We start from the raw sequence: 14569 nt of genomic DNA, 5'->3' as shown, positions 1-14569 counted from the left end.
AACCAAGATCCCACCAAACATTTTTTATAAAAAATTATAGACCACGACAAAACGTATACCTTATCGCTCGCACGAATTCTATTTACATAAAACAGCCAAATAAAGTTTCCTTATCCCAATTTTACTTTAACCTCGTAAGACCCCATGTGCATTACAATGTACCTACACTCTGTTTCAATCTAATTCGAACCTTTTGAAGACGAAATAAAGTAGCATTTCTTTTGTTTCATTGTTTTCTAAAACAAACGAAAGTCACTCTAATGTACTATGTAACAATGTTCAAAATAAAAACTGGGAAACTTTGTATGGTGGGCCTTACGAGGATAATGTGCTAATTTTCAGATTTATCATTAGAAAAAAAATACGGGTCGTTTATATTAATATTTATGTGATAATCCCTTATTTAGTCATATGTATTCCAAACTCATATATGTTGGAATGTATTTTGTTTCTGTTACGATATAATTAAATAAAAAATAACAAAAATATATATCAAGCGTTTTTGTTGAATCTATCTATCTAAATCTATCTACATGGACGAAGTTGCTTGTTATTTACACATCTTCTTCTTCCTCGCGTTATCCCGGCATTTTGCCACGGCTCGTGGGAGCCTGGGGTCCGCTTGACTACTAAACCCAAGAATTGACGTAGGCACTAGTTTTTACGAAAGCGACTGCCACCTGACCTTCCAACCCTGAAGGAAAACTAGGCCTTATCGGGATTAATCCGGTTTCCTCACGATGTTTTCCTTCACCGAAAAGCGACTGGTAAATATCAAATGATATTTCGTACATAAGTTCCGAAAAACTCATTGGTACGAGCCGGAGTTTGAACCCGCGACCTCCGGATTGAAAGTCGCTCGCTCTTACCGCTATGCCAGCGCTTCTTAAGTAGGTAAGTAGGTACTAGAAATAAATAGGTAGGTATGTATATGATGATACATTATTGACCGTTAACGATTATATAGTTGAGATAATAAGCAGGGTCAAGAGGTGATAGCGGACGCTGTAACGGTTTCTTTTGGGGGCAATATTACTCACTTTTAAGTGGGTAGAGGCCGTCTAGGCCGACTCTTCGATTTGACAGCTACAAAATGTGGCGGCGCCACTATACAATACCATACAAACACTCTTGGGGCTGATTTAGACGATGCGAGAACTCGCATGCGAGTTTCATTGATCGGTCGGTTGAATTGGACGTAACCAAAACAGTCCGCAATGTAACTAAAATCGCATGCGAGTTCGCGCGCCCTCAAAATCAGCCCTACTTATTGCCAAACATTGTAAATTCTATAGCATCACCAAGCTTAAATGGAATTGGGCGGGACATGTTGCTAGGCAGAGTGATGGCAGGTGGACCAAAATGTTGACAGATTGGTGGCCGCTTCCGGATGAAAGAAGGCCTGGCGTCCGTTGGCTCGTTGGGTGGATGACGTTCGGAAAATCGCGGGGCACTTTTGGATGAGACTAGCCCAGGACCGGGATAAGTGGCGTACACGAAGAGAGGCCTATGCTCAGCAGTGGGCGACTGAAGGCTAGAATGATGATGATGATGATGATAGCATTTGCAGCGGAGTGGTGTTATGTTAACTTAATTTACGATTTCAGTTGGAATTATAGGTGAGTTGTATCGACCCACTACAGTAGCCAGGGTGCGGTTGGAGCTGGCCCGCACTCTGCAGAGCAACGAAACCACAGAATAAATAATAGTACTAGGTACAGAAGACTCACTCTCTAACAAAACGCGTCCGTTACGATCAGGACAGATATGGCCGCTAGGTGGCGACAGCGCCACGCGCTTATGGCTAGAGTTAGACCGAGAAAAGTCTGCAGCGATTTTGATAGCCCACGCAGTGCAAGTGTCATTTTAAACGTCAAACTTCTATGAAATTATGACGTATAAATAACACTTGCCCTGCGTTGGCTATCAAAATCGCTGCAGACTTTTCTCGGTCCAACTCTAGCCACCAAAATTGGTGTGGAACCTACCTGTAGCAAAGCGACGAAATCGCGGAGTGAGCCACGCCTGACGAAACGAACTACCTACGAAAGTGCTTGTTGTTAGGCCTAGCTAGGTACTTGAATAAAGAATATCTCGAATCTTGTTAGATAAACGTAGTTATTAACTACGTATCGTATAATATATCGTTAAATCGTGAGCCGTAAACTACCTTGCCTAGGACGATAACTATGTAATATTGTAGATTGTGGGTGCAACGCCACACTGCCTTGAAAATTACTACATAGGAAGGATTATATTCTTACTGATGTATCGATTTACAAAGTAAATAATAAAAATTAAAGTACAGTATATTCCGCTTTGTTTACCTTTAAATTTTTAGAGTTCCGTACCTCAAAAGGAAAAAACGGAACTCTTGTAGGATCACTCGTGCGTCTGTCTGTCTGTCCTTCTCCCCCCTTTATCTCCGAAACTACTGGGTATACATTTTGAAAAAAATACACAAAATAGATCTTTACCAATATAAGTCAGGAAAACCTATTAGAAATGTGCAGTCAAGCGTGAGTCGGACTTAAATAGTTTTTGATCCGACTCCTATGGGGCTGTCCATAAATTACGTCATCGATTTTTGACGATTTTGGACCCCCCCCCCCCCCTATAATCATCCAAAAATCATGCTTCAAATGACCCCATTTCCTCCTACTTCATGCTACCGTCATCCGATGTCCAGACCCCCCCCCCCCTAATTTGAAATGACGTAATTTATGAATAGCCCCTATGGGTTTTTTTAAAGACATTTCATTCATTCAATAATCTATGTCTGACTGTGTTAACTATCGCGCTACTTGTCGTTTGAATACTCGTAACTGTGTCGGCTACCTACAGGACAGGCACAGCCTAGTGTAGGAATCATGTATAATCTACTCTTGGTTTATGTTATTCGAGTACCTGCTTGTGCCTTATGTTTAATACTTATGCTCAATATCATGTATATATTATGTACTGAAAATAAAGATTTACTTTACGTGTCACATAAAAAAATACATTGTTAAAAATTTAGTAATGTACGGAACCCTTGGAACGCGAGTCTGGCTCGCACTTATTTTGGCCGGTTTTATTTATTCGTATGGCATATTTTACAAATACTTTAATAACATCATGACATAATTCTTTCGTCGGTTGCTCAAATGGGGACAACTTCCATTATCAATCACTGACAATAAACAATATAAACGTAGACCTAACATAAACAATAGAGGTCACTGAGCGCGTTCTTAATAAAGAGTATTGTATTATAATATAGGTATTATATTACAAACAAAAATAAACATATTATATTACAAACAACCATAAACCAACCATAAACCAGAGAGAATAATATGTAGAATAGTTAATACTTATTAAAATGTATATTCACAACACAACACTATTAGCACGTAAGGTTTATCTGTAAGTGCTGGTATGTATAAAATAAACAAATAAATATCTAAGAACCGGATTTATTGTAGCCGTGTAGCTTCTGCATCACTCCCTCGGGAATAGAATAATCCTTTACTCCCTGTACGCCTGCGTGAAATAACACGTAGGTACAGTCACAGTCACGCAAAAATATCTGACACCATTCTGTTACAATCTTATTTGTAGAGCCATAAGAGCGTGTCACATATTTTTGCGGCCTTCGAAGTGTGATATTATTGTAGGTGACTGTACGTTCACCACCTAACCCACCGCTTTTGGTCAGAAAGATAGTGTGATAATAGTAGTTTATGTGACTGCTACATAATGAGAGGCATTAAAATACGAGTGTGGGTTTATGAAACGAATGAAAAGAGTTTCATAATAGTATCACACGAGTGTTTTAATGCCTAATTATGTACAGTTACATACACTGCTTTATCTACACACATATTATAAACTTTCTATGATATATTCACTAACATCATATTACAGCCGACATTGGGGCACTTTGCTCTCTGGCAGAACTCGCGGATATGAGATGGCGTCTCCGAAATATCTTTATCGCACATTTTACACGAAACTTTTGTTATAGTTACTTTAAAAACAACAAAATAAATTATTTTTTACTTACAAACTAATTAAAAGATAAACTGAACGTCAAATGGCGGCAAATGAAAACTTTTTTCACACACGTCACGCATCCGTAGTTTTTTTTTTTAATTCAAAGACAAACTAGAGTCGGGGTCGATTACCATATCGTCCGATACCAACTTACATGCGAGATTTGTCAATATTGTATGCAATTGTCATTTGATTTCGAATAAAACGTCATCTCGGCTGATATTAGAATAGAGGTCAGATCAATTTGCTTTTTTTTTCAGCGATGTTCGGAATTTGAATGCATTTACCAAATCGATTTTGATATAGTAAAATGAAGCTATTACCACATTTTCACAGATAAGAAATTTGCTGTAACAAAACAGATTATCGTAATGTGGGCCATTATTTACGGATTTTGAAGGCATCATAGAGAGTTTATGATATGTGTGTAGATAAAAAAACAATATTAAATGATTTTAATGTGTATAGGTATTTAAAACTGTACTGATGCTGTACTTACTGTAGGTACCTGCCATAAATGTTCTTGTGAATAAACTTTCATTCATTCATTCAATGATAATTTTTACGTATACCGAATTATTCGCTTCGTAGTACTACGGAACCCTAGTGTCGTAATTTATTCAAACGCACGTTCTACAATAAATTGCAACCATTACAATATTAAAACCCTTCCTTATGAAATCTACGGCAAAATCTTTGCATCACCCATGTAGCAACTACCTAGCAGACATTTTTTCTCCACAAATGTTCACAAAAAACCACAGATTAGGTTTTTTTTTCATAAAACCGTTATGGCGTTTTGATTCGAATACAGCAAGTTTTATAATGCCGTTAGGTTCTCTGTTTGTGGATCTTATTGGTTTGGTATAAGGTTGTTTTTTGATTGGTTTTTATTTAACAGTTGGAATGGTTACTTGGTTGTGGTATTGCATTCCAATGTTTGATGTTGATGTGAGTTTTAGGATAGTGGCTATCTTTGATGATAGTGTACCTAAGGTTTTTAAATGGTTGGCAACGCGCATGTAACACCCCTGGAGTTGCAGGCGTCCATAGGCTACCATCCGCTTATCATCAGGCGGGCTTGTTTGCCACCGACAGCATTTAAAAAAAGTTGTACGTTCTTTTTGTATTAAGAGGAGACTAAACGACCGCTTCCCCCTACAAAAGTAGTTACCACTTTCCTCTCTGGATATTGACATTATGCATAATATTTTTCAAATTCCATACAAATTATTCGTCGCTGCCAAATCGGTACAGTCGGAGTAGGTAGGTTAGAGTTTAGACTACTCTAACTAGATTTTGGTCCTTCGAGCCGGATTAAGCCTTTCATATTTGTGTGGTGGTAAAATTGTATGTTCGAACCTTCGGTTGTGCTGTATGAAAAAAAAACTCAAAAGAGGACTAAAAAGTTGGACAGGATCATTTAATTATCATACAGAGACATCAAGTGGTTAAAAGGTATAACTTATTTTATGAGAATATCTGGACAATCGGCTTAATATTCTCATTCCGTAACTAAGTAGCCAATATTTAAGCTTTAGAATCATCATCTAGCTTGATGGTATAATATTAACAAACGCCAGCAATAGTTAGCACAGCTCAAATGCCCATTTCCACCATATCAAGTTCAGACACCTGCCCGCGTCCCGTCCATTAAAATATCAATGCTAGCAATCCAGTTAATCACATCTGTGGCCGCATGCACAGACAACTCCACCGCCACCGGCCACTAGTTTAGTTTTCGTATCGCCGCGCGAGGCACAGGCCGCGCGCGTTCAGAAAATTAAAAAAAGTTTGTTTTCAACGCCACAACGGCCGGTTTTTAAAAACAAAAGTGACAGTTGCCCCGTTTAACTAACTTTACATCGGTTTCAAAAACATTCGAACGTTATATTAGTGTTTGAACAAGGACGACTGTAGTGTTGTGTAGTATGATTTCGCAATTAAAATAATACAAAATGGAGGACGTTTATACAATTAAAGTGAGAACTAAGCCTGATACGAGGAATTCTTACCCTTCTGAACGAAGATATTCGGCGTCTACAGTATCAGGGCTAGCTTGGGTGCATTTGGCGTTAGCTGCAACATCGTTTCTATTAGCATGTTTAGCTTTAGTCAACCCACACTCTGGAATAAAGAGAATAACTTTAAATGATACGGATGAGCGAACTGTAAACAAAAGTGAGCTGATATTTAATTTAACGGAATCTGTTGAAACGAATGATATTGAAAACATAACCAATGAAGAGCCTTATGATACATATGAAAGCAGCTACATTTTAGTCTTAGCACCAACTTTAATAACAGTTTTCGCAACGGCGGCCGGCATTGCCTCCATCATGGCTTCAGTACGATGGTACATAGACAATAATATAACCTGGTTATTCATAATGTCAGTATTATCCACGATTTTCGCATTTGTATCGTTCACAATGATCATTGTCTGGTTTGTGACAACATCGAATACGGATTTTTCGGAATTTTATAAAGATAAAATACCATTTAAAGATCAGTTGGTTGTAAGGCACAGTGATGTGTTAATTAAAAATGAAACACATCTAGTTATTGCTTTAAATCCGCCAAAAGCTGACGACGAAGAGGCGTATGTATTTACAAAACGAGTTCTATCAATAAATATCATGATAGCGGCTTTCTTAGAACTACTCTGGTCGATTCTAAGCGTGAAAATATCCTTTAAAGGCATGAGGACTAATTATAAAGATGATACAGAACCGAGGAGCAACTGTATCTCAGTAGTAACTACAATAAAAGGGAATAACACGAAGAAATTGCCAAGAAATGCTAAACTTCTCCCTCCAAAGCCAGATCTGATCGAACACTATCCAAGCCGAAAGATAAAAAAGATATTCCTAGCGCAGAGCGATAACGGTTTCTATTTAAAAGATCAGAATACGAAAAAACAAGAAGATACAAGTTCCGAATTGTACAAGGAGAGAATGATGAACTTTTTAAATCGCTGCGCTCCCTCGGAAGTGTCCAATCCGGAACAGACCCCCAGTGTCCAATCGGAAGCTCTAAATACTATACCGGAAGTTACTAATGTACAAATAAATGAGCGGGCCACGCCGGTCAGCTGGGGAGACACGCCTGACCACACGATTTACAACCAAAACAATATTAATTTTGAAAGGATTTTTAATTTCGGAAAAGAGAATACAGAAGAAACGAATGAAAATGAAAATGTGCAATAAAAGAGTGAAAATATAACACTGGACATCGAATTAAAAATTATGAAAGTTTCATGTTGATAATAAGACTAAAACAACAACGATTCTGAGATTTTCTAAAGACGTAGAAAACGAAGATTGAAGTAAAAAATGTGCATGAAAAGGTAAAAAAATGTAAAAAGTACTGTTGAAAATACAAACAGAACAAGTTTGAGAAGATTTTCAAAGGGGAAAGCGAAGAAACAAGTGAAAATGTGCATAAATAAGACGGTAAAAACGTAGAAAGTGTTGTGTTGTGGAGCGTTGGACTATAATTATGTACTGCAGTCTTATTACTCATTATGGCTTTGAAATCTAGAATTTGCTTGCGTATTGCGGTGGCAAAATATTGTATGGCTTTTTCTTGGGGTCTATTATGTTTTCTTAGTGCCCAGAAGTGAGATGTATGTAAAGCCTGACCAGTAAATATGATCATTGTCAAGAGGGCGCTGTTCTCATGTAAGTATAGGGTGCCAGTTCAGTATAGTATGAAAAAAATAGTTCCAGTGAAAATCCGCAACATGGCGCGTGATCATATATTCCTGGTCAGGCTTTATATGTGATGTTTTGAATGAAAAGGTAACACATGTAATAATATTGACAACCGAAAATAAAAACCGTTAGCTCAAAAACGGCACATATAATATAGGTACCTACACTTTTTAAATGTTATGATGTGCATATGTATGTAGGCTAATACAATTAAGTTTCTATTTACGAAGAATGAATAAATCATTGAGATCAGGTTTTTGCTAGTTTTAAATATCTACATAAGCAACCAGCAAATGCTCCTCTAAAATCTATAATGGTGTGATAAGAAAAACGGGTCAGTATTTCGTAAAAGGCCCACACACGCGCACACACAAAACACACACACACACACACGCGCGCACACACACACACACACACACACACACACACACACACACACACACGCACACGCACACACAGCTTTCAAAATCGGTCCCCCGCGCGCATCGGATAATTTTAATAACTATGTTATCAGCATTGCGATACAGCGAGGAAATGCCGCCAGCATCCTTGGTACAATGCCTCAAGGGCCTATTTTAGATTTAAGCTAGTTATTAATTTCGTTTAGTAGTACCACTGTATATATATTGTATGTAAATAAATGGTTTTCCACTATGTTATTTAATAGAACACATAAAACACATTACCTACTTACAAGTCTCCAATGTTGTGGGACTTTTACGAGATATTCACTGAATAACTGATTACAATTTGGTTATTGGTCAATCAATATCTGCAGATATAAATAAAATCATAACCTAAGTAAGTAGCATCTGTGAGACATATAAACAAAACTCAAAAATTCGCGTTTTCCCAGAGATAAGACCTAGCTAGATCGATTTTTCGCCCCCGAAAACCCCTAAATAGCAAATTTCATCGATATCGTTAGAGCCGTTACCGAGATCCCCGAAACTAAAGGCTAGTATAACTAGTATAAGATAGTATAAGATATCTAATTTCGAAACTGTAGGAACGACAGCAGGCGGTGTCAATGGCATTTCGAATGGAAGAATGGAACCCGCGGGCCGCGACGACGTGTCAACTCGACAAAAACTGACATAATACAAACAGTAAAAACAAAAAACCTAAATGCGAATAAAAAAACTTAGGTCATAGACCTTTAAAGGATATAAAAACTATATATGTACAGTCACCTGCATAAATATCATACACAAAAGGCCGCAAAAATATCTGACACGATCTTATTTGTAGAGCCATAAAGGTGTGTTACATATTTTTGCGGCCTTCGAAGAGTAACATATTATTGCAGGTGACAGGTACATACAATCTTAACACTCACATTTTATTCGTTTGTTTTTTATACGCACAACATTGTAACTTCGTACTTTAAAATATAAGATAGACGAACAACTTTTTAACATACGTAGTAAATAAGCAAAACATATCCTCCTACACTGTAAACAGGTAGAAGTATACAGGAACCAATACCTAGGACTCCGTGCACACTGAAGGAAGCAGTTAGCAACCTGAAGACACTGCTAGGTTTCATGGACGAGCTGGGGTGGCTAGAGTACCTAGTGCAACCTCGTTTTCACGCAAAATAGGCACAATGGTTGTCGATTTGCGGAAAATGCCCAGGATAACTAACTAACTAACGTACGTAGTCTATCGGGTGGAACAGAACGAGGGACTTTTATGCAAATGGAGATTGCTTAGGGGCTATTCATAAATTACGTCATTTCAAATTAGGGGGGGGGGGGGGGGGTCTGGACATCGGATGACGGTAGCACGACGTAGGAGGAAACGGGGTCATTTGAAGCATGATTTTTGGATGATTGTAGGGGGGAGGGGTCAAAAATCGTCAAAAGACGACGACGTAATTTATGGACAGCCCCTTAGGCCTATACTACGTACTTTATTTCTCTCGTATTAATCACGTTAATATTTCTAACCGTTTTTGAGATACAGTTTGTTAAACATTAGTGCAAAAATCTGTATGTTTCAACCCTAGCAAGAAGATCCCACATTGACATGTGTCAATTTAAAATGTAAATAACTTTGTAGGGTTGTCACTGATATAAAAATCTTTAATTTAAATGATTTTGTTTTACTTTTTGATCCAGCTTTACGATTATAATAACTCGATTGTAGATTACTTAGATAACAACTCAAGATATTTTCAACTCAGTCCCTAGATATTTCACTCTCTATAAACGCCTTACGATTCGGGGCTGTCACATGCGAGTTGCTATACCGTTAACCGTGAAGTGAGTGCAAGAACTGTTGCAATCGGCAATGACCTAAACAAAATGACCGCCGTTAAAGAAAAACGGTTTTGGCGTGGCTAATTGATTGTATTGAATGTGGATATTGTACGAATGTTGTAAGAATAATATTGTTACAATATACATACTGATGTGCCGTTGGAATCAGAAACTTAACAAAATTACGAAATTTCCACATGGTTTTCGGAAACTTCTTATTCATTTTGTATTAAGGTTAAGGATCGAAATTTTCCATTTCACATATGAAAGTTTCAATTATTTCCTACAAATTCCTTAAATTTCCAAGAACTTTTCGAACATTTTGAAAACTACCCGCAACTTGCACATCACAAGGAAATTGTATGCGATTTCCAGAAGGGCCCGATTTGACTCGAGAAAGAAGCAGAACTTATCGGGAATTTTGTAGTACAGTCACCTGCAAAAATATGTTACTCTTTGAAGGCCGCAAAAATATGTGACACGCTCTTATGGCTCTACAAATAAAATCGTGTCAGATATTTTTGCGGCCTTCGTTGTGTAACATATTATTGCAGGTGACTGTACATATTAGGTACAAAAGTGTAATATTAAGTAGAAACGACTTACTACCAGTATTAAGTATAAGGTAAAGGGCCCCTGTTTCGGCAGGTTAAGGCTCTTGAGAGTGAGTTGAGAGTTTGTATATTTTTTTAAATATTACTAAGCATATCATTACCTTGAAAGCTTTTGAATAAGTTATATTAGTTCTTTGTTGATAATTTAATGTATAAACTGTAGGGTTTTAGTTGAAACTTTATTTTATATGAATTTTGTCGTGAACCTCTTATTTGGCTCCCATTTCGTGATACAAACATAGGTCAGCTCCTAAGTTCGTGAATTCGTGTCCCCTGTTTCGGCATAAAGTTTTCTTAGAGTAATTGGTGATAATTTGCTGATAATCATTTATATTTAACGGTCTTACCTACTTACGAATAATTGTATGGTCAAATTAAAAATAATATTAAAAAAAAAATATTTGAGAGCTAGCTTAAAGTTTTTTGTACTCGTCGTCTTTAATGGTTGAATTAAGACTTTGTAAACCATATGGGTACTTTAATACGTGATTAAGAGCCAAACTATTTAAATATATAAAATTAAAATTAAAATTAAAATAAATTAAAAAATTTAAATTATTTACAAAAAATAATTTACTATCTTATACGTTAAATATAAACATACACAAAAATAAATCAAATAAATTGAATAATAAATAAAATTGTGCTAGTAGTTAATATGAGAATATACGTGAAATATACCTTAAATTTTTTAACTCGGGTCACATTCAAACTCGTTTTATGAGAATTCTAGTGAAAAAAACATATACCGAATTTCGCTCATACGAAACTTCATGAAATACATTAATTGTTTACTAATTTATTTTTTTAATTATCTTCGTTGTTATATTTAAAAACAAGCACTCAAAATGTATCTAGAAAATCCTTGATTCGTTAGTGGCACGAAATAGGAGACACACGAAAAATAAAATGACCGCTATTTCGTGAGTCGATTTATTGCAATTTTAAGTTATTTCTATGCATATATTCAATCTTTTTTCTTATCAAATCAATTACTAAGGAACCCACAGAAACACTCCCAATAACTTTTATTCGAATGGGTTTAGCTTTTCCTTCCTATAAGCTTAACAAGTGAGAGCGCGCACCTTACGCCTAAAAAAAGTGCACGCATACAACACAGCTGTTCGCGGCCCTCTGACAGTTTCGACCGTCGTATTACTCTCAGATTAATTACTAAAATATTGGTTATTACTTTATTGAAGAGATTAAATAATACAGATTTTTTTCATATGTATAATTAGAATAAAAAGTTATTGAATTCCTTATTATTTGCGCCAGAAACAAAACTAACGAAATAACGTACTAACACGAACTTGGGGCCGTTTACCTTACGTTACCTGCTAATTACCTGGAATTGGTTTATTGTTTCTACGTCTTTGTGTTTATTACGATAACACCATCATACGTATAGCAGGTACCTACTATTTGATATTGAAACAGTTCCGTAACTAACCATAATAACATTAACAACTAAACACCTGTCGAACATTGAGGCAAGTCCGCTACCGGACAAAGAATTACAAAGATTGATAAATTGCTGATTATCGTAGATTGTACGGCTGAATTAGATGGCGCTTGAGGATGAAAGGCAGGTTAATGATTTTAATAATCTATATTTTGTTGTACTAACAATTAATATGGATCTCTGGATTCGAATTAAATAAATAATTGAAATAAATATAAATACGATTACTACTAAAATTATAAGGTTTTGTTTATAATTTTAGTTGATTCAATTTATCTGATTTGGTCCACGGTCAATAGAGTACTTAATACGTAATAAAATTTTAATAAGTCTAATTTTTAACCAAATCTTGATATACAAAATTGTAGACGGGTTGGGTTACATAACAGTTTATTTTTAAGTGGTTTACCTACATTATATCCTTAGAAAGACACTAAAATGTCAATATACAATTCAATCATCCTGACTGTGTACTACTTGCACTTGTTTGATATATCGGTTGATAAAATTAACATTTGAACTATAATTTTAGTATTTGGGAACATAGTGTCGAATATACATCAACATCATTTATGATAATCATGATCATTCCTAAAAATACTAATATATATTTTGTGTTTAATGTGTTTGTAATCTATCTAGGTACATAAGACAGATTGTTAAGGTTTGGACCGTCATAACTTATGACGGCCCACACCTTAACATTTCTGCCATTAACTAAGGCGCGGCACACACGGGCGCGGCCGACGCGAGCATTCATTATTTAGAGGTGTCTGGCTCGATAATTATTTATACACGAAACACGCTCCATACGCGACCTTCCTGCTAAACAGGAAAATATTCATTAAAAAGTCGCGGTGCTACGGTTTATATTCGGTGTTTAGACCTATTATTAGACTTGTTTAAACTGCAAAACGTAATTCAAGACCATAAAAGTAAGACAATGTTGCCACTTTATACTAGCGCGTCTTGTATTTATGTAAAAATAAGCAAATAAAAGTACTTTTTTAAATCGTAGGAGTAAAATTACTAATAAATAAATTATCTTAGCGTGATTATTTATCAAAAGGAATTTACTATTTTACGAACAAATTATTGTAGTGGCAACATTATCTTACTTTTTTTGGTCTTGAATTACGTTTTGCAGCATAGTCAAAGAGCCACACGAACTCGTCGCCAAAAAGCCACTTCCATACAATCCTCACAAGGTACCAAACTGTCCGGATACGATTGGATTTACATATGCTCTTAAACATATAATAGAACCAGTAATTAACGAGCAATTTGCTTTAACAAAACTCTCTATAGAAGTTTTATTAGAGGGTTTAAGGTAAAGGGCCCCTATTTCGGCAGGTTAAGGCTCTTGAGAGTTTTTTTTTTTAAATATTACTAAGCATATCAATACCTTGAAAGCTTTTGAGTAAGTTATATTAGTTCTTTGTTAATAATTTAATGTATAAACTATAGGGTTTTAAGTAGTTGAAACTTTTTTTTATATGAATTTTTTCGTGAACCTCTTATTTGGCTCCCATTTCGTGATACAAATTTAGCTCAGCTCCTAAGTTCGTGAATTCGTGTCCCCTGTTTCGGAATAAATTTTCTAAGAGTAATTGGTGATAATTTGCTGATAATCATTTTAAATATTTAACGGTCTTACCTACTTACGGGTAATTGTAAGGTCAAATTAAAAATAATATTTAAAAAAAATGTTAAATTGAGAGCTAACTTAAAGTTTTTTGTACTCGTCGACTTTAATGGTTGAATTAAGACTTTGTAAACCATATGGGTACTTTAATACTTGATTAAAAGCCGAACAATATAAAAAAAAAAAATTAACTATCTTATACGTTAAATATAAACATACATAAAAATAAATCAAATAAATTGAATTATAAATAAAATTGTGCCAGTAGCTAATATGAGAATATACGTGGAATATACCTTAAAAAAATTAACTCGGGTCACATTCAAACTCGTTTTATGAGAATTCTAGTGAAAAAAACATGTACCGAATTTCACTCATACGAAACTTCATGAAATACATTAATTGTTTTCTAATTTATTTTTTTAATTATATTCGTTGTTATATTTAAAACCAAGCACTCAAAATGTATCTAGAAAATCCTTGATTCGTTAGTGGCAGGAAATAGGAGACACACGTAAAATAAAATGACCGCTATTTCGTGAGTCGATTTATTGCAATTTTAAGGTATTTCCATGCATATATTCAATCTTTTTTCTTACCAAATCAATTACTAAGGAACCCACAGAAACATTCCCAAAAACTTTTATTCGAATGGGTTTAGCTTTTCCTTCCTATAAGCTTAACAAGTGAGAGCGCGCACCTTACGCCTAAAAAAAGTGCACGCATACAATACAGCTGTTCGCAGCCGTCAGACAGTTTCGACCGTCGTATTCCCTGTCTACCGACCGACTCTCAGTTTAATCACTAAAATATTGGTTATTATT

General features: G+C 35.7%; 1 protein-coding gene across 1 annotated transcript; it reads left to right on the top strand.

Annotated features, from left to right (window-relative positions):
* The first annotated feature begins 5767 nt into the window (after positions 1-5767).
* On the top strand, positions 5768-7657 carry LOC134802971 (uncharacterized). The gene has a single exon (XM_063775706.1). It carries the CDS (start codon positions 5997-5999, stop codon positions 7248-7250), a length of 1254 nt encoding a protein of 417 aa, XP_063631776.1. The 5' UTR covers positions 5768-5996; the 3' UTR covers positions 7251-7657.
* Positions 7658-14569: the final 6912 nt, after the last annotated feature.

This window comes from Cydia splendana, chromosome 25 (genome assembly GCF_910591565.1).
Source record: "Cydia splendana chromosome 25, ilCydSple1.2, whole genome shotgun sequence".
NCBI lineage: Eukaryota > Metazoa > Arthropoda > Insecta > Lepidoptera > Tortricidae > Cydia > Cydia splendana.
This window is presented reverse-complemented; position numbering and strand designations above follow the sequence as displayed.

Coding starts and splice junctions, on each gene's coding strand:
- LOC134802971 (XM_063775706.1), top strand. CDS start 5,997: ATGGAGGACGTTTATACAATTAAAGTGAGAACTAAGCCTGATACGAGG.